The sequence below is a fragment of the Musca autumnalis genome, unplaced genomic scaffold (genome assembly GCF_047663935.1).
Source record: "Musca autumnalis isolate F117 unplaced genomic scaffold, ASM4766393v1 scaffold_1, whole genome shotgun sequence".
NCBI lineage: Eukaryota > Metazoa > Arthropoda > Insecta > Diptera > Muscidae > Musca > Musca autumnalis.
In genome coordinates, this window is record NW_027411644.1 from 145,308,995 (window position 1) to 145,330,903 (window position 21,909).

Here is a 21,909-nt window from a genome sequence, read left to right on the forward strand (position 1 = left end):
CAACTTTAATTTATTAGTGGGAAAAATTGGCGGTGTTTACCAAGGGGTAGGGCAGGGAATACTATAGTTTCAGATCTCGCCACAGACCTTCATCAGTTCCCTTATTTCTTGTTTTTCAACAAGAAACTTTTTATACCCAAGTGCCAATTGCTAGCTCAAATAGATACGTGTGCAAAGAAACACTCTGATCGAGAATTTCTTTGGCACTACCTAAACTCTAGCAACTTCACTTGCAAACAAAACCAAATTTTTCCCACTGCTATGCGTTCGTCGATTCTCGACGAAAAAACACATAACTAATTTGTTGGTATTGCATACTACAGCAATAAACAACATTTTGACGGTACCCGGTCTCACAATTAGGAGGGTTGGCGTTTTTTTGTTTGGGATGACGACTTCTATTTTGTTTTTCAAAATAGTCAGGCTTAATCCCATAGTCGTTGTTTTAATATTTTATTAAAACAACTTTAATTTATTAGTGGGAAAAATTGGCGGTGTTTACCAAGGGGTAAGGCAAGGAATACTATAGTTTCAGATCTCGCCACAGATCTTCATCAGTTCCCTTATTTCTTGTTTTTCAACAAGAAACTTTTTATACCCAAGTGCCAATTGCTAGCTCAAATAGATACGTGTGCAAAGAAACACTCTGATCGAGAATTTCTTTGGCACTACCTAAACTCTAGCAACTTCACTTGCAAACAAAACCAAATTTTTCCCACTGCTATGCGTTCGTCGATTCTCGACGAAAAAACACATAACTAATTTGTTGGTATTGCATACTACAGCAATAAACAACATTTTGACGGTACCCGGTCTCACAATTAGGAGGGTTGGCGTTTTTTTGTTTGGGATGACGACTTCTATTTTGTTTTTCAAAATAGTCAGGCTTAATCCCATAGTCGTTGTTTTAATATTTTATTAAAACAACTTTAATTTATTAGTGGGAAAAATTGGCGGTGTTTACCAAGGGGTAGGGCAGGGAATACTATAGTTTCAGATCTCGCCACAGATCTTCATCAGTTCCCTTATTTCTTGTTTTTCAACAAGAAACTTTTTATACCCAAGTGCCAATTGCTAGCTCAAATAGATACGTGTGCAAAGAAACACTCTGATCGAGAATTTCTTTGGCACTACCTAAACTCTAGCAACTTCACTTGCAAAGTGAAAGTGTTTGCAAGTGAAGTTGCTGCCTTACCCCTTGGTAAACACCGCCAATTTTTCCCACTAATAAATTAAAGTTGTTTTAATAAAATATTAAAACAACGACTATGGGATTAAGCCTGACTATTTTGAAAAACAAAATTATTTTACTATTTTTTCGATAAACTAAGGAAATCTTGTTATCGTAGTAAAAAATTTTAGATTCTTTCTGGTTCTGGAACAGACATTATTGGTATGTTCCTTTACTTCTGAAAATGGTAAAAGTTTTGAACTGCTTCATACCAATTGTATGGTTTTAAAAGTAAAGGGACGCTTTTTGAGTAGAAAGTGGTAAAACTTGAAGATTCTTGAACGTAAAGGAACCAGAGTTCGAAAATAAACAGTTCACTAACATAGTGTACCGCTCCGAGAACAGTATCACTAAAATATTTTTAGCGTTAGTGTTCCGGAACACAAACACTATAAAATATTTTAGTGATACTGTTCCGGAGCACAACGATAAACGTAGTGTACCACATTTTGGTACACTAAAAACGTTGGGTACCACAGTCGGAACACTAAAAATCGTAGTGTTCCGCAGTCGGAGCACTAAAAATCGTAGTGCTCCGCAGTCGGAACACTAAAAAATCGTTGTGTACCACATGTCGGAACACTAAAAAATAACGTAATGATAATGTACCACACACGAGTTTATTATGACTTGCGAGGAAAATTAAATATTTATAATTTTTGAGATAAGTACAAATTAAGACATAAAAACTCAGATACACCTCTTAAATCCATGTTAAATCGTATGTATACATATTAATTAATACCGTTGGGAACTTAAGTAGAAAATATGAAAAACATTGATTCGGTTGTTGTACAATGGCGCACTACAAATTGTAGTGTTCTGACTGTGGATACATGAGTTTATTATGATTTGTGATGAAAATTAAATATTTTATAATTTTTTTTAATAAATACAAATTAAAAAAAAATTAATAGAACACGTGAAAAACGACTGATTTGATTTTTGGACATACATTTTTCAACTGCATTCACTGAGGAATTTTGTTTTTGATACAAAAAGTTACATGTACAATTTCCGCAAACATTGTGTTGTTATCACATATTAAAAAAATAAGTAATTCATGAAGATCAAGAAGACAATTTTTATACGAATATGTACATCTTTATGACACTAAGTATTGTTATTCTGATACGTATGTATATACTGAGCGTCTAAATGTGCAACCACAGTAACGTGTATTATTATAGATTATATGTAACAAAAAATGTAATAAATAGTGTTTTATAAAAATTTGTACCGCATACATCTTGTCATATTTTCTACTAACGTTCTCAAATTGTGTAACTATTTTTAAGTACATTGATATAACATGGTCATCTTAATTTGTATTTATATATTTTTACTTGACCCAAAAGCCATCAAATATTTAATTTTCCTCATAAATCATAGTAACCAGATGATTACCTAAACGTCGAACAGTAAAATTTTTACTGCTCCATTGTCCAAAACCAGTTAGATGTTTTTCACATTTCCTACTAATTTTTATTTCTTAATTTGTATTTATAAAAAAAAAAACATAAAATATTAAATTTTCCTCACGAATCATAATAAACTCATGTGTGGTACATTACCTTATTGTATTCCACGTGGTACACTACGATTTTTAGTTATCCGGCAGTCAGCACACTACGATTTTTAGTGATCCGGCAGGAGGAACACTACGATTTTTAGTGCTCCACAACCAAACACTACAATTTTATTGTTCCATTGTTTCGATTTTTAGATATCCGGCAGTCGGAACACTACGATTTTTAGTGATCCGGCAGTAGGAACACTACGATTTTTAGTGCTCCACAGCCGAACACCACAATTTTATTGTTCCATTGTTTCTATTTTTAGATATCCGGCACTCGAAACACTAAAATTTTTAGTGATCCGGCAGTCGGAACACTACGATTTTTAGTGCTCCGACAGTCGGAACACTACGATTTTTAGTGTTCCGCTGACGAACACTACGATTTATAGTGCTCCATTGTCCAAAAACCAAATCAGATGTTTTTCACATTTCCTTTTAATTTTTATTTATTAAAAATATATATATAATATTTAATTTCCTTAGAAATCTTAATAAATTCATGTATCGTTCATTACCTTATAGTTTCAAAACGTGGTACAAAACGATTTTTAGTGCTCCGCACGACGATCTTTGTGCTTCATTCCACAAAAAAACTAAATATTGTTTTTTCATAATTTTGACCAAATTTCGCAATGTGTTTAACTATGTATTTTAAACATACAAGGATGCAACAGTTTATCTTATTTTTTATTTGATCAAATTTAACCAAAAATTTAATTTTCCTAAAAAACATAATACCTTTATTATTTTTTAGTGTTCCAACACGTGGTGCACTATGATTTTTAGTTATCCGGCAGTCGGAACACTAAAATTTTTAGTGCTCCGCAGTCGGAGCACTACGATTTTTAGTGCTCCGGCAGTCGGAACACTAAAATTTTTAGCGCTCCGCAGTCGGAACACTAAAATTTTTAGTGCTCCGCAGTCGGAACACTACGAGTTTTAGTCCTCCGCAGTCGGAGCAGTACGATTTTTAGTGCTCCGGCATGCGGTACACTACGATTATCGTTGTGTTCCGGTACAGTATCACTAAAATATTTTTTAGTGTTTGTGTTCCGGAGCGGTACACTATCGTAGTGTACCTATCCACCTTGGTACGGTTCAGAACGGTACGATACCATAGTGTTTATTTTCGAACACTGAAAGGAACAGAGCTTATATTTATTAAAAGAAAAGTATTATGTGTTTCTTGATTTTATCGACCTTTCGAATTTCTTAATAAATACACATTTTTGTTCGAGCTTGAGGTCTTGATGTTTTCTTTATTCTTTAATGATTTTTCCAATATTTCGGAATTAATTAAATTCCATCTTCAGGGAGTATTGATCTACAAATAAAAAGAATGTACGACTTATAATCTATATCACAGCATTTGTTACAAATAAATAAAAATTGTATAATTACAGAAAAATAAATAAAAATGTATAATCACAGAAAAATATAAATAAATCTTACGTGTAAATAATAAAGCAAACTTAAAAACTAGCGTAGTATGTCTACCATCGTTAAAATTTAGTATTGCACTGATTATTATTTACGAATTGCTCGATCGTTTTTCTGTGTTAGGTATCTGTAACAGTATGCTGTATTGTCGGTGTCTGTTTTGCTGTTTATTCGTTTTGTTGTTGGTAAGCTGTTTATGTGGAGCATCTCAAGTAGGGGTGAGCACGCCTGTGTGCTAGCACACAGCCAAATTGTGAAAACGTACTCTTAGTTTTTTGTGAACCATAAACAATTAAAAGTTTATGCAATTTTTTATTTATATTTTTTAATAATTTGCATTGTGGACGATTTTAGACAACATTAATTTTTAAAAAATGTTGAAATAAGTACTGAAACATCAAGAAAAATTAAATATTAATTCTCTCTTAAATTTGCCTCTCTCTCGATTTTGCTCAGCTGTTGGTAAGCTGTTTATGTGGAGCAATGGTGGGCAAATTGCGAGAGACTCATGTATTTTTTACACTTTTGTGTGTGATGCAGAGCATTTCTGCCCATCAGTGATGTGGAGCATCTCAAGTGTAAGTCTTTTGTTGTAATGACTCTCTGCTTGCAGCACTCTCACTCCATCGATGTTGGGTATGTGATTATGATGTTTGCAGTGTTCGACAAGCGCTGTTTTTTGTGTTACATTTGTATTCCTTAGCTTTATGTCGGACTTGTGTGCCGACATGCGTGTTTTAAGCTTATTTTTGGTCGTACCAACATATAGCTTACCACAATTTTCTTCAGTATTACCTCCACATTCAATTTGATAGATCACATTATTTCTTTCCATTTTTGGTATCTTACTTTTTACTTGGCTGAATATTGTTTTAGTTGTATTGTTTGAAGTATGGGCTATTGTATATTTGTTGTTGTCATACATATTCGATTTTTCTAATCTTTCTGATATATTAGGTATATATATCAGTGATTTGTAAATTTTTGGTGATTTTTCTTCTGTAGGTTCTTTTATATTTTTCGGTTTATATTTATTCAATAATGAGTTGGTTAATTGGAGTGGGAAATCATTCTGGGTAAGTATTTTTCTAATTTTTTTCTTATTTTCAGCGTGGAATTGTTTATCGCTTATATTCATTACTCTATTTATTAGGTTATTTGCCGTATTGATAATGGTTCTTTTTGTATGTTTTGAGTGGAAGTTTATAAGCCTCCCTGAGGCTGTGGGTTTCTGGTACCAATTTAAGTTTATTTTGTTGTCGAAATTTCTTATAATTAATGTGTCCAAATATGGAATTTTCCCGTCAATTTCTTTATCCAGCGTAAATTTTATGTTTTTATTAAAGTTATTCAGCTTAGTCAATGTTTCTTCTATTGCATCTTCCCTTACTATTGCAAAAATGTCATCCACGTATTTCGTCAGTATTTTTGGTTTTGTTGAAAGTGATCCCAATGAAGTATCAAGTAATGATTCCATCACTAAATCTGCTATAATGGGGGACGCAGGGGAACCCATAGGTAGTCCAACTTTCTGTTTATACAATTTCTCTTCATATTTGAAGTATCTGTTCTCTTTAATACAGAATTTCACAATGCTCAGGAACAAGTTTTTTGGTATTTTAGTATATTGTTGAATGTCATTCCATCTATTTTCTATTATTTGTAATCCTAAATCTACAGGTATGCTAGGAAACAACGAGACCACGTCAAAGGAAACCATTTTTTCATTCTCGCAAATCGTCATATTCTTAATCTTATCTCTAAATTGCACCGAATCTCTTATGTTATAAACTGAGTTTTTTGTCAGGTTTTTAAGTATATGCAAATACGTAGTAAGTATTTGCATAACTTGATTGAAGGCGAGTTTATCGATGAGCAAATTGGTCTGAGGGGGAAACCGTCTTTGTGGATTTTTGGTAATCCTTGGCGCGGTAGCTACGTCTGTCTTCAATCGTTTTCTCTCCATTGTTGTGATAATTTCGTTTTTGAACAATTCTTCCACTAATTCATTATTTTTCTTTTGTAAACTCGATGTTGGATCTTTAGTGATGCGCTGATATGTCATCATATCTGATAATAATATTTTCATTCTCTCTTGATAATCCTTTTTCTCTATAGCTACAGTTACGTTGCCTTTATCTGCATTTAATATTAGAATGTCTTTGTTGTGCCTAAGGAATTTTCGTGTTCGTTCCACTGTGTTTATAATAAATTTGTCTCTTGTGCTTTCTCTCATTTTGTTTGTATGTGTTTCGATCATTGTTTTTATTTATTTGTAACAAATGCTGTGATATAGATTATAAGTCGTACATTGTTTTTATTTGTAGATCAATACTCCCTGAAGATGGAATTTAATTAATTCCGAAATATTGGAAAATCATTAAAGAATAAAGAAAACATCAAGACCTCAAGCTCGAACAAAAATGTGTATTTATTAAGAAATTCGAAAGGTCGATAAAATCAAGAAACATTTAGTAAAACGGAGAGCCCGCCGGCATAAAAAATAAAACAATCATGATCTACAATAAAATAAAAACCAACGACAGAGTACGCTGTAACATAAACAAACATAAGAATTTACGAATCAAATCAACAAAAATAAAATCAACAATAACTTTCCTTATTCGTTGCCGCAACACTGGTATTATTCCAAACTTTATTAAGAATTCTATGAAAAACATACGAAAAATCTTTAAACCCAACTACAACAACCACCACATTCTAACAACACTGACATCACATATAGAAAATTTCCAAGGTAAATTGCTAAATTTAATACTAAAACAAAAACATGAAGAACTAAAAAACAATGAAGCAACAATAACAACAATAAACAATTTGTTAAACGACAATCTTTCACAAGAGGAAAGAATCAAGCTTCAGTTTAACGAAAATATCATTATAACAGGTTCGCAGAAACAACAAGACGAAATACATAAACACAAATTCAACAAACTTCAAAAAACCCTAACCAAAGAACTTAATCTACAACAAAATGACCACTGGTTCATCAACAAGACAAATACCACATTCCCTGACGACGTCAAATGGTTACTCTCGCTTGGAGACAAACACTGCTTACCAACAACAAAGACAGAATTTCCTCTTTTTAAATTCATTGCAGACGCCGAAGACATTATACAGAGCAACGACGACAAGGAACAACAAGAAATTGGAAGAACAAAACTAACAACAATGATCGAAACACATACAAACAAAATGAGAGAAAGCACAAGAGACAAATTTATTATAAACTCAGTGGAACGAACACGAAAATTCCTTAGGCACAACAAAGACATTCTAATATTAAATGCAGATAAAGACAACGTAACTGTAGCTATAGAGAAAAAGGATTATCAAGAGAGAATGAAAATATTATTATCAGATATGATGACATATCAGCGCATCACTAAAGATCCAACATCGAGTTTACAAAAGAAAAATAATGAATTAGTGGAAGAATTGTTCAAAAACGAAATTATCACAACAATGGAGAGAAAACGATTGAAGACAGACGTAGCTACCGCGCCAAGGATATATGGATTACCAAAAATCCACAAAGACGGTTTCCCCCTCAGACCAATTTGCTCATCGATAAACTCGCCTTCAATCAAGCTATGCAAATACGTAGTAAATATACTTAAAAACCTGACAAAAAACTCAGTTTATAACATAAGAGATTCGGTGCAATTTAGAGATAAGATTAAGAATATGACGATTTGCGAGAATGAAAAAATGGTTTCCTTTGACGTGGTCTCGTTGTTTCCTAGCATACCTGTAGATTTAGGATTACAAATAATAGAAAATAGATGGAATGACATTCAACAATATACTAAAATACCAAAAAACTTGTTCCTGAGCATTGTGAAATTCTGTATTAAAGAGAACAGATACTTCAAATATGAAGAGAAATTGTATAAACAGAAAGTTGGACTACCTATGGGTTCCCCTGCGTCCCCCATTATAGCAGATTTAGTGATGGAATCATTACTTGATACTTCATTGGGATCACTTTCAACAAAACCAAAAATACTGACGAAATACGTGGATGACATTTTTGCAATAGTAAGGGAAGATGCAATAGAAGAAACATTGACTAAGCTGAATAACTTTAATAAAAACATAAAATTTACGCTGGATAAAGAAATTGACGGGAAAATTCCATATTTGGACACATTAATTATAAGAAATTTCGACAACAAAATAAACTTAAATTGGTACCAGAAACCCACAGCCTCAGGGAGGCTTATAAACTTCCACTCAAAACATACAAAAAGAACCATTATCAATACGGCAAATAACCTAATAAATAGAGTAATGAATATAAGCGATAAACAATTCCACGCTGAAAATAAGAAAAAAATTAGAAAAATACTTACCCAGAATGATTTCCCACTCCAATTAACCAACTCATTATTGAATAAATATAAACCGAAAAATATAAAAGAACCTACAGAAGAAAAATCACCAAAAATTTACAAATCACTGATATATATACCTAATATATCAGAAAGATTAGAAAAATCGAATATGTATGACAACAACAAATATACAATAGCCCATACTTCAAACAATACAACTAAAACAATATTCAGCCAAGTAAAAAGTAAGATACCAAAAATGGAAAGAAATAATGTGATCTATCAAATTGAATGTGGAGGTAATACTGAAGAAAATTGTGGTAAGCTATATGTTGGTACGACCAAAAATAAGCTTAAAACACGCATGTCGGCACACAAGTCCGACATAAAGCTAAGGAATACAAATGTAACACAAAAAACAGCGCTTGCCGAACACTGCAAACATCATAATCACATACCCAACATCGATGGAGTGAGAGTGCTACAAGCAGAGAGTCATTACAACAAAAGACTTACACTTGAAATGCTCCACATAAACAGCTTACCAACAACAAAACGAATAAACAGCAAAACAGACACCGACAATACAGCATACTGTTACAGATACCTAACACAGAAAAACGATCGAGCAATTCGTAAATAATAATCAGTGCAATACTAAATTTTGACGATGGTAGACATACTACGCTAGTTTTTAAGTTTGCTTTATTATTTACACGTAAGATTTATTTATATTTTTCTGTGATTATACATTTTTATTTATTTTTCTGTAATTATACAATCTTTATTTATTTGTAACAAATGCTGTGATATAGATTATAAGTCGTACATTGTTTTTATTTGTAGATCAATACTCCCTGAAGATGGAAATTAATTAATTCCGAAATATTGGAAAAATCATTAAAGAATAAAGAAAACATCAAGACCTCAAGCTCGAACAAAAATGTGTATTTATTAAGAAAAGTATTATACTGCCATATTTAGAGATGGGAAATGGGTAAATACCCAAATAGTAAATACCCATTAAAATGAGTAAATTGGGTAGAAATGCGTACATACCCGGGTATTTACCCAAATTGTGGGTATAAAATACAGAAACTAAAATCATGAAACTAAATGCAAAAACGCAGTGTTTTACCAAATTTTAAATGACTATGAATAAAATTACCGTTTTTGGATACGGGGCAAGTTAAAATATGATCAATTTAGGTCCATATTTTGGTAAATCCCTCATATTTTGTGAGATCATATTTTCGTTATTTGACAACTTATAGAGCAGTTTGTTGTATGTCTTCTTGCAGAAAATCATAAATATCAGATGGATTAATCCACGATTTCAGCGGATAATCTTGAGATTTGCGTCCTCCTCGAAAAAGCTATAATTTTTGCATTCTTCGCTAACTGTTTCGCACAAGCAACTCCAACGACCGATTTGACGTATAAAATGTTTAGTCCGCGTGGTTTTACCGCCTTTTTGGTTTCTTTTTGATTTTCTGTCTGCCAGAAAAAACAAAAATAAACACGCAAAAAAGATATTTATTTGGTATTTACCTGGTATTTACCCACGTTTTGGGTAAATACCGGGTATAATCCCATCTATAGCCATATTACTGACATTTTAGTAGTTCAAAGAATAAAACTTACTGGATAAATCCGAAGCTGAAAGCAGATGATATTTAAAGTCCCGTTTAACCAGTACTCCGGACAATTTCTTTCCTAACTCTGGCTTAGATGCAGCTAAAGTGCCCATTACTTTTGCTGTTTTCTCTCCTCGAAAATATAGTTCCACAGAGTGTGTATTGCGTGGATTGTAGAACTTAATATCGTTATTCGGATCGGCTTCATACTCTCTTTGTAGTGCCATCTTCAGTCTCGACATTTCATTTTGTTCGCCATGAACTAGTACCTAGAATAATAATTTATCACGTCCATTAATTTACAATTTTTAAAATACTGTGCAAAAATATTTAGTATTCCAGGAATATTCCTGAAAGAATCATACATTTTTTACTACGATAACAAAATAGGAAAACATTCCCGATTCGAGACCCAGACTTCTTGTTCATACTGACGGTAATTCGCTCTCTATTCGTTGTTCAAGCCCAAATTATGTATTAATTACTTCATTTTCCGTACAAAATTCTGAGAGCGAAGAACGATTTTTGTACATTGTTCAATTTTAATTACACTGTGCAACATTTTTAAGGTAATATTGTGCAAACAATTTTAACCGAGGATTGTTTGAAAGTACAGACCCCAAAGACAAAAACCCTAGTTGGGTTTTGTTGTGTCAGATCCAATTTGTAGATAAGGACAAAAATAAAATATTTGGAGAAGTAATAAACTCGAAAAACAACATTTAGTGCCTCAAATTTTATAAAATATCAAAAATTTCCATAATTTGTATACATTTCGCACCATGTATCCAAACCCGTTAATTTTTTCTTAATGTTTTCTTTTGGAAAAATATTAGCTGGAATGTAATACACAATTTTTCAGAACATGTCATTGTTATAAAATGCCTCTATCACGTTGTGTTTAGTATATTTTTCAACGATCATTTAATAAATAAGTCAATAATGTGGTGAAATCGGAAATGCGAGAATAAACTGTTGGTGTGAACTGTGTTTGAAATACGTGTTGTAAAAGATATGATGCAAAATACCACTGAAACAACATGAAGTAAGCATTTTAGAGTTTAAAAATGTTCCGAAGAATTGCTGAGAACTTTATTTGGAATATTTTTGCAAAATGTTACTTGGTTCAACTCCCAATAGTTTAGCTGATACTGACCAGAATTTCAGCAATTATGTAAAATTTTCTATATTTTATCGATTTTGATGCCCTAGATGGAGATTTTTTATGTGGTCTGTTCAAAAGATAAGTTCTACTAACTCAATTTCCAAATCGTTTCTGAGATAAAGGTCAGATAAATGTAAAAAACTGTAGTCTTAGTCCGGTTTAGATGAGGCCATAAAAACCGAACTGGACCTGACAGGTTAAAACTCTAGTAGGTTTTTTGTAGTTTCAATATGTACTTTAAAAAAATGCATACTAGAAGTTGTTTGCATTTCAGTGTTGCATAGTGTTATTCTCCAAACGACGATAAAATATGTCCCATCTCTAACGAGAGTATTTATCGAAATAAATTAATTATGACAGAAAAAACACAAAATTTAAAAATTTATGAAAACAAACAACATTTTTAGAAAAACTGCAAAACATGAATGAAAAGTAAACGGTTCAACGATTAGTATACATTCAAAGCATAGTAAATTCTGTCTTCTCTTTAATTGCAGTTACATTTCTTGTAAAAGTTGTTCCAAAAAGTTGTTTTGGCAGGTCTCTCTCTCGTTAATTTTGAAAATAGAAAACAAAAATTCATGAAATTAGGTGTTCTTAAATCGAATTCCCCACTACAGCAATTTTATGATTTTACTCTACTATGGACGTCGATATAGAGACGCATCATTTCATATCAAAATTTCAGTGAAATAATTGTAGTGTGGCCCGGGACTATTTGCTCGAGAATGAAAAAATCGAACTATGAAAACCTATTCGCACCACCAATCGTACATTTACTTATGCCAAGTTCATACCAGCACTTTAATTATGTTGTTCGCTCTCACAATTACGTATACGAATTAATCCGTTGATACGACATGGTACATACTTCCTACCAACATAGTTCATGTTTTCATACATTTTGTTTGCTGATTTTAAAGGAAGTTTCAACCAAAAGACATGCAAAATTAGTTGATATGAAATGGAAAAATACTGGTCTTTTCTTGAAATATCTATTTTATTTTATTTTATGCCTTGTTCATACTAAGACTAATTCGCTCTATATTCGTTGTTCGAACACAAATTACGATATAATTACTTCATTTCCCATACAAAACTTTGAGAACGAACAACATTTTTCTATTTAAATTACTCTTAGAACGACGATAAAATGTGTACCATCTCTAACAAATGAGAGAATTTATCGAAATAAATTAATTATGACAGGAAAAATAAAAAATTAAAAATGTATTAAAAATCCAAACCTTTTTAGAAAAAACTGCAAAATATGAATGAAAATTAAGCGGTTTAACGACTAGTATACATTCAAATCATAGCAAATTTTATCTTCTCTTTCATTGCAGTACAAATTTAGAAACAAAAATCAAATGCCTGCCGGAAAGTCTGTATACCAAAAAGTTGTTTTGGCAGGTCTCTCTCTCTCTCGTTACCGCAATTAGGCACCCGATTTTTATTAATAAGGGGTAGTTTACACTATATGTAAATGTCATATGACATGAAAATTTCCATCATTATATAGTCGCTAATATGTGCAATATTGGGGATTTTCCTTACGCCATTTACTTTGTGCGTCCACACCAGCAAAATTGTAATAAAATTACGTCTCCACATTGCCTGCATGGGTAGATATGGAATGTTTTTATTTTGTGTCATATGACATTGATAGATAGTGTAAACTACATCTAAACGATAAAACTGCACTCTAAACTCTGAATGTTATTAAATCGAAAACTAAAAGGTGAAGGAATTTCCATTACTTCCGAAGTTTCTGACTCTTGCATCCATGTTCATGATTCTCCCCTATGACCCGCCACCCCACCGATGAAGTACGTATGACTGATGTCAGTTTAAAAATATTACTCACTTTTATGGCCCCGGCAAACATAGGGTCCGTTGTGAGTCGCGTCGCGCGTTAGAAACAACAACTGCATGAAAAATGTGTATGTGATGCCAAGTTTGCTCTCGAATTTTTCATGTGGTTGTTGTAACACGACACTCAACGGACCGTATGTGCCGGGGCCTTTAGACTTCCCAAAATAAAAGGAATTGATTGAATCATATAAAAATGATATTTTACAAAATATTGAAGATTTTTCCTTGCGATTTGGTTCAGTTGCATATGTTTTGACCATTAAATTATTATATGGGCCATTATTACATGTGTTCTTTTACTATCTGATGGATTTGAAAACGCAAAATAAACCAATTTGGAGGCAAAAAAATATAATTTTTACATTGAATGTTAATTCCAAGAAGCTTCTCCTTGAAATTCAATCATCACATTTAACTTTAAGTTAACCGGAACGCTATAAATCTGTTCGGCAAATCCAAACTATAAAAAAAGAATACATGTAATAATGGGGGTGAAAACGCCAATTGTGGGTGTTCTCACTAGAATGAAGGGCGGTTGGTTTCTTGCCGTGAGCCTCGAAAATATTTCAGTAGTGGAAATATTTTCCTCAAGATTCATCCACCAAGGAATATAGAAATGGAAAAAGGAAAGGAAATGCGAGGTATTAGAATTTGGAAATAAGAACAGTAATGGTTCTTCTTTATTGAATTTAGTGAAACAGAACGATTGCTTACCAACAGTACTGGTTGATGCTTAGTTAACAAGTGATTTATTAACAAGAAAAATTATAAGGAAAGGCTAAGTATGACAATTCAGAGAGAGAATGAGAGCATACACAACACAATTCTGGGCAGAATTATGGATGCCGAATGCAAATATTTCGGATCATAGAAAAATGGAAATAGGGTTGCCAGTTGGGGAAATCCGGCGTAAACATCCCGGGCCCCTTGCAGTACCACTGCAATAAAAACTCTGAAATTGCGCTGTGTATTCTCTCAATGCGTAAGAAAAAATTAAGAACTATAATTAAATAATGAATAATTAAAATTTTGAACTTAAAACTAAAGAATTTAAATTTGAAACGCTCTGCCATGGTGCTTCCAAGGTGAGGAAATGAAATGCAGTATCGATTGGCAGCTCTCCTTCGGAATATTGCGTACGTGGATGTCTGGAAAGGAAGTTTGTGCTTTGTAGGGAGGAAAATACAATAGTGCTTACGACGCATAGGATGAAGTGATAGTATTTTGGAATAGAATTTCGAATTTGTACCTCGGAATGAGTACAAAAGCATAGGAAATCCTCGTTGAAAACTTGAATTTGTACTTCGGTACAACAATACGGCAAATGCTTCCTTGGAATATGTCGAATTGGTACCTCGGAGTAAGTACAAATGCATAGAGAATGGATAATAGAGAGATAATTTTGAAGTTGTACTTCGGAAATAGTACAACAATACGGAAAATCTTTCTCTGAAATAGAATTCTGGAGTCGTACTTTGGAAGTAGTACAACAAAAAGGAAGAAGGAAACTTGCATCTGTATGGAATTAATGCATGAATTACTTCAGGAACGGACAGTGTTTCCACTGGAGCAACACTTACATTGGAATAACACAGGAGAGTGGCTACGGACGTACGCTTAGCTTTTCGCATATAGAACATAAAAAAGATCGTCGTGTTCGGAACTTGACTACAGCCGGGAAGATGTGCATCCATGAATGGAGAATAACTGCTATGGTTATGAATCCTGATCCAATCTGGAGTCAGATGATGTACCCGTAAAGCTGATGGTAAAACAGGACTGGTAAATGATTCGAATTGAGTTGCAGCTTCTTTCGAATATGTTCTACAAAGTACTTTACACAGAATGATGCTTGCACCAGGATATTGGAATGGAATATTACCAGATAATTGAAAGATCATGCGAAAAGCCAAGTACGGGTTACAAACGACAAACAATTTGCCGATTTGTAATTGGAATTGGATTACGTCACCTGGGTGGTTGCCATATTGAATTATCTGGAATGGAGTATGATTGGAGTGACGAAATTTGGGTATGAGGATAATGGATTCTTTCTGGAGGAATCTCAATTTTGGAGGAGAGTTTGGAAATATTGAATCCCAAAATTTGGAGTCTGATTGCCGAAATGGAACAAATACAAATCGGAATCCAGTCGGAATGTATTTGGTAGAATATTTGCATTAGTGGCGACTGTCAGCACGAAGTGACTTTTATTGAAGCACAGAGACTTAGCTAGAAATGTCCCTGTCAACTGAATAAGTTCTGGAATAAGTTTATCATATTCCGTATAGTGCCGAATATGAATCTTATCCTTGTAATAGATGACTATTGAATCGGATTTAGAATACCCATGAAATGGAATTTCATCTTGTGAACCAATGTGTTTTGAAATGGATTTATCATACTCCATTAAGCCAGAAGAATTCATGTTCTGGAACGGAATAATGGATGCACGAAGAAGCCTCTCGGAAGTGGAGGGCTTCTTTGGATTTGAATCATGGAATACAGGAACTTGATGAGTGACACGGGAAGGAAACTCATCCTGGGATGGAACAACGGATGCATAAGAGGACCTCTCGGAAATGGAGGGCCGCTCTGCATCGTAATCACGAAGTACAGGAACTGGATGAGTAACACCGGAAGGAAACTCATCCTGGAATGGAAAAATGGATGTGCAAGGAGACCTCTCGGAAGTGAAGGGGTCATTTGGATTGGAATCAATGAATGCAGGAACTGGAAAAGGAACACTGCCAGGAAAACTATTCAGGAACAAAAGATTGGATGTGCAAAGAAACCTCTCGGAAGTGAAGGGTTCCTTGGGATTGAACCAAATAAGTGTAGAAACTGGAAAAGAAACACCGGAATGAACATCTTTCACCAAATCAGAGCCTACCAGAGCAACTTCGGAATTTGCAATTAATGTTTGAATGCCTCCACTTGAAGAAGTGGACTGTATTGGAGAATCAGAAATTTCAGTGGAGTCGACATTCAAAGCAGGATCGGAACTTGTGCTATGTAGTTGACTTGATGAATAGGTGTTACTAGAATCATCATGGAGCATGACATGATGTCGCTTTTGGCAATGGATACATTTACTCTTGGAAAGGCAATTGCTCACACGATGCGTCTTGGAGAAACAGTTACAGCAAAGACCAATTTCTTTTATCTTTGCCGAACGTTGTCGTGGATCCAACGAAATAAATGTAGGACACTTTCGGATTGTGTGGGAAGCTGTGGAACATAGGCGACACTTCGGAATAGAACAGTTGCTTCGGATAGGAACCGAAATATCTCGAACCCTTAGGCTCGGAGATATGCTTGGGGCCTGAAAATCGCCCATAACTGTATTCAATTTCGTCAAGCATGTGGAATAAATGGTTGACGCGTTTTGGAATTTCTGTTCACCTTAAGGGAATTAGTATTTCTATGTTATTCAACACATTCATCGAAAGCGGATTTTACTTCAGCCCATGTAGATTCAACCTCGCTTATGTGAATCTTAACCAGCTGAGCTGAAGTTAGTGGGATAATGCCACTAGTCACGCCAGAACAGAACTGTTCAAGACGACTGAGTGAACCTGCGAACGCATTACATGCCATTTCGTGAATGTCAAGGAATCGATCACCAGAAGATATAAACGTACGACGAACACTTAGGATAAATTAGGAATAGGATTGAAAATACTGGAAATCGTATCGGAGGAAATATTTGAATTGGAAACTGAAGCGAGAAAAAGCAATGTTCTCGTTTTCCAATGGAAACTGATATCGATGTCTCCTCAGAAATCAGAAATTTTCCGTTTTAATTGGAGAAATAAGCACTTCGGAAACTCTGGGCAAATCTTTTCCCGTTAATTTTTCAGAAAATAGGAAAAATTCGGGTATATGTCGGAAAATATTGAGGAATTGGCGACTTTAATAGTATTTTCTGGAATAAAAATTGCCCTCTAGAGGTTTCGGAATACACTATAAGGCAGGAAACTGATATCGATGTCTCCTCAGAAATCAGAAACTTTCCGTTTTAATTGGAGAAATAAGCACTTCGGAAACTCTGGGCAAATCTTTTCCCGTTAATTTTTCAGAAAATAGGAAAAATTCGGGTATATGTCGGAAAATATTGAGGAATTGGCGATTTTAAAAGTATTTTCTGGAATAAAAATTGCCCTCTAGAGGTTTCGGAATACACTATAAGGCAGGATACGAGCAGGGAACCACAATTGTTGGATAAAGAATCCAGAAAGTATCGAAGAGCCAGGAGGAAATCGTTCAGTAATGGAACAATAGACTTTATACAGACCAGTTTCTTAATATAAGCAACCCCTTGCGGACGTTGGGCACACTATAAATTCGCAACAGGCCACAGAAATTGCATAGACAAAAATTGCTTCGAAAAAAATGGAAAAAATCACAAAAAATTTGAAAAAATGAAAGTGTTTCAGTTATTTCTGTATTTATATAACGCCCCCTAGCGGAATAATGGAGCAATAGAGATCAGGAACAATAAGAATAAATGGAAATGTTAAAGACTGTTCGGATAGAATAACGAAAATCCCAAAAAGTTTGGAATAATACTGAAAAAATCAAGGATTTTCGCTTATTTTAATTAATGTGTAGCGACACCTAGCGGCGGGATGCGACAATACTATTCGGAACAACAAATCAAGTCGTCGATTATGAAGAATTCTCGGAAGAATTACCGAAATTCCCGAAAAAAATGGAAAATAATAATGGTAAATCAATTTTTGGAGGTATTTTCTTATATACGGGGCGCCACCTGTCGGCGGAAAATGGAACAAAAGGTTACGGCGGGTTGTGGAATTGAATAATATATTCAAGGAATGCAGAATAATCGCACACCCACAGAATATTTGGAAGAAATAGTGAAAAAAATACGATTTTTCAGCAATTTTAGGTATATTAGCTGTGTCCTCTAGCGGTAATATGGTGCACTATAAATTGACAGGAATGAAATGCCTCGACCCCTTACTTGTATATATACGTTAATATATAACAATATGTATATGTCACAACAAGTTATAGTGCGACCATGTAAACGGGCTTGCTGTAGGGTGCACGTATAAATGAAGAGAATCGCAGTGAGAACGGTTTGATCACTGTTGAGTGAAACCATGAAATAGATCACTGCTTGTTGACTGAACGAATAAACGACTCAACAGCGGTCAACGAGAATAAATGGAATGAATGTCGGTGTGGTTGTTTGTATGAAAAACAGTGCTGCTGGTAAAGAGACTGCAATGCTGGTTGGGTCTTTACCAACAACAACTGCTGTTGTAATGACTGACCGAATGTGGATGGGTAGGAATAAACCAGTGTTCACCAGCGAGCTGCTACTGAGAGCAAATTATCGTAACTTTCAATCCAAAACACACGGTAATGTATGCTCAGTTGCTCTCAGTACGGGCTCGCTGGTGAACACTGGAATAAACACACCAACAAACCAATAGAAATTGAATTGAAATGCTCTCGCGACAAAGTGAAAAGAAGAAATGTTATGCAGACAGCACAGTCACGAGTCAAAAAATGAATCGATGGATAAAAAATAATGAAATAAAATTGAAATAGGAGAATTGAATTTAATAAAATTATTACTTCAATAGGAAAAATAATAATTTTCGAAACAATTAAACTGAACAAATTAATTGGGAATTGAAAGAATAACACTGTGCTACAGTGAAAATTTGCAGGGGTTCTAATGCATAAATTCGGTTTAGTGGGAGCCCACAGAAGACGAAAATACCTTTGGTTTCTTTGGGTCACTTCGGTTTTTCATTTTATAACGGTAAATGTAGTGAAAAATGGGGTTTCTTGGATTTTCAACTTTCAACGGACATTACTTCTTTTTTCCACAACCGAAAATATGAAAAAAACCAAAAAGTTGAAACACAAAAAATGCCATAACGCAATAATTTTTCAACCGATTTCGTTGGATTTTCCCATTTTGGAAAGCCAACTAAATTTCCTACTTGTTAACAGTAAATAATTGTACTGTTAGGTGTCGTTTACGCAGCCTAGAGCACAAAGAAAAACATTTTACTGTTTTTAATGCGTTTTTGTCACACTTAAACCACTATTACTTAGCCATTTGTTAACCGATTTTAAAAATCTATGGCTTGTTCGAAAGGCTTTACTCTCCCCTTTATAATGAAAAACAGTGTGTGCAAATCGGATGTGGAAAAAAGAAGTAATGTCCGTTTAAATTTGAAAATCCAAGAAACCCCATTTTTCACTACATATACCCTTATAAAATCAAAACCCGAAGTGACCCAAAGAAACCAAAGGTATTTTCGTCTTCTATGGACTCCCACAAAACCGAATTTGTGCATCAGAAATCCTGCAAAAAAATTTTGTCCACTTTTGTATCACAGTGTAATTAAATGTTGGACTTTAATTACAGGAAACTCAGTTGAATTTTTGGAGAAATTTGGGAGTTGAATTCAGAACACTGTGCCCGAAATAAAATTGAAAAATCAAATTGCCGACGGCAAAACGCACTTGAATTTTGGACTTGAATATCACTTCATGTATGCACTATTGTTTCACTTTAGGGAATCGAATATACAAAGCACAAACTTACCTTTTTATCGAAGAAATGTAGAATGGAATGATGACGATAGAATGAAAAGATGAACTTGATGAAATCTCAGCAACAAAAACTCGCAATCCGGCTCGATTAGAACCAAAATGAAAACGCCAATTGTGGGTGTTCTCACTAGAATGAAAATATTTCAGTAGTGGAAATATTTTCCTCAAGATTCATCCACCAAGGAATATAGAAATTGAAAAAGGAAAGAAAATGTGATGTATTAGAATTTGGAAATAAGAACAGTAATGGTTCTTCTTCATTGAATTTAGTGAAACAGAACGATTGCTTACCAACAGTACTGGTTGATGCTTAGTTAACAAGTGATTTATTAACAAGAAAAATTATAAGGAAAGGCTAAGTATGACAATTCAGAGAGAGAATGAGAGCATACAAAACACAATTCTGGGCAGAATTAGGGATGCCGAATGCAAATATTTCGGATCATAGAAAAATGGAAATAGGGTTGCCAGTTGGGGAAATCCGGCGTAAACAGGGGGTATGTGTTATTTTATTTGTATTGTACGGACTAGTTTAAGTGCTATTTTTTTTTTTTTTTTTTGGAAAACTTGATTATTTTTTATTTTTTTTTTGTTCATATTTTAGTTTTAATGATTTAGTCTAACTAAAGTAAATTAAATTAACTAGAGCAAATTAATTAAAAAGTTAAGTCCATAGTAATATTGACAACTATACCCTCTACTGTGACAATCAAAATGTTACTATTCAAATAAATGTGGATTACGAAGATACAATAGATAACGTTGCTTGAAAGTATGAGGCGAATTAGCAAAATTACGCAGGCTAATCGGAAGATTATTCCACAACCTAGCTACTCGAACAACAAATGAACGATCATAAATCAGCGACCCAAAACGTGGAAACGTGATTTGATGCACAAAGCATTTCCGGGATTCAATTTCTTACAATTTTGTAAAAACATGCATTTACAAATGATTGGAAGGGGCACCCAAAAACTCCTCAACATAGCTCGAAACGTGATCACGATAATTCAATCGATAAACAAAACGAACTCAAATGCAAAAGTTGAATTGATAGGGAAAAACGCCGGGACACGTGTCTTCTTATTTTTGGTCTTCTATCCCGCTGCGGTGTCAGAATATGGTTAATAAGAAGAACCGTCCCTAGAATCTTTTTATGTTCTAGAAAGTTGTTTATTGAAATCTTATGTACATTTTTGTTGTTGACTGTATCCTTAATTTTTGGGCGGTTCGGTATCTGTGGACCGGAATCGGAGAAAAAAGTATAAAAATCGAATATTTTCAAAAGTTTTTGGCTATTTTCACATTTAAGAACCGGTCATAGACATCTCGTATGTTCCAGAAAGTTGTTTATTGGTGCCTTTGCTACAATATTGTGGTTGATTGTTTTCTTGAATTTTGAACCGTTTAGTATCTATGGAGCAGGGACCGAGAAAAGAGGTTAAAAATCACATTTGATTTGCTATTTTGACCACTAAGAACCGTTTCTACAGAGTTCGTATGTTCTAGAAAGTTATTTACTACAGGCCTGTGTACATAAGCCACCTCGACTTTTCCTTTTTATTCTTTTATCAGAAGCAAACAAGGCAAGCAGACAAGACGTACATTAGCTGCCTTGCCTGATTGCCTTGCCTTGCTGCTTCATTTCTGACATAATAAAAATAAAAGAATACTGAAGGCCGAACAAATTTCGAACTGGGTTGCCCTCTTCTTTTTTATTCTTTTATCAGAAGCAAGCAAGGTAAGCAGGCAAGGCAGCTTATGTACTCACCCCTTTAGACCTAAGGTACATTACATTTCAATTTATTACATTCAATACAAAGGAAGCCATTTAAGGCCAATTATACATGTAATATAGTGCTAAACTGTGATAGAATAGACAGATTAAAAAAAAAAACTAACTATTGTAAAATTATAAATAAAAAAATAAATGATCCCATAGCAATGACTAAAACTTATGTATTCAATTCACCATTAAAATGTGATTTCAATAACTTCTTATAGGTGGAGTAAGAATA

General features: G+C 34.0%; 1 protein-coding gene across 2 annotated transcripts in view; it reads right to left on the minus strand.

Annotated features, from left to right (window-relative positions):
- Window positions 1-21,909, minus strand: part of Cpsf73 (cleavage and polyadenylation specificity factor 73) — a 46,698-nt gene that overhangs the window by 17,257 nt on the left and 7,532 nt on the right. The window contains exons 5-6 of one of the 2 annotated variants that reach the window (XM_073957082.1): window positions 10,256-10,517; window positions 9,650-10,108 (exon numbers count right to left, since the gene is read on the minus strand). In XM_073957082.1, coding sequence (XP_073813183.1) covers window positions 9,948-10,108; window positions 10,256-10,517 — 423 coding nt within the window. In that variant the 3' untranslated portion in view covers window positions 9,650-9,947. Of the gene's footprint in view, window positions 1-9,649; window positions 10,109-10,255; window positions 10,518-21,909 lie in introns of those variants that run through there. The other variant, XM_073957073.1, reaches the window with a different exon arrangement.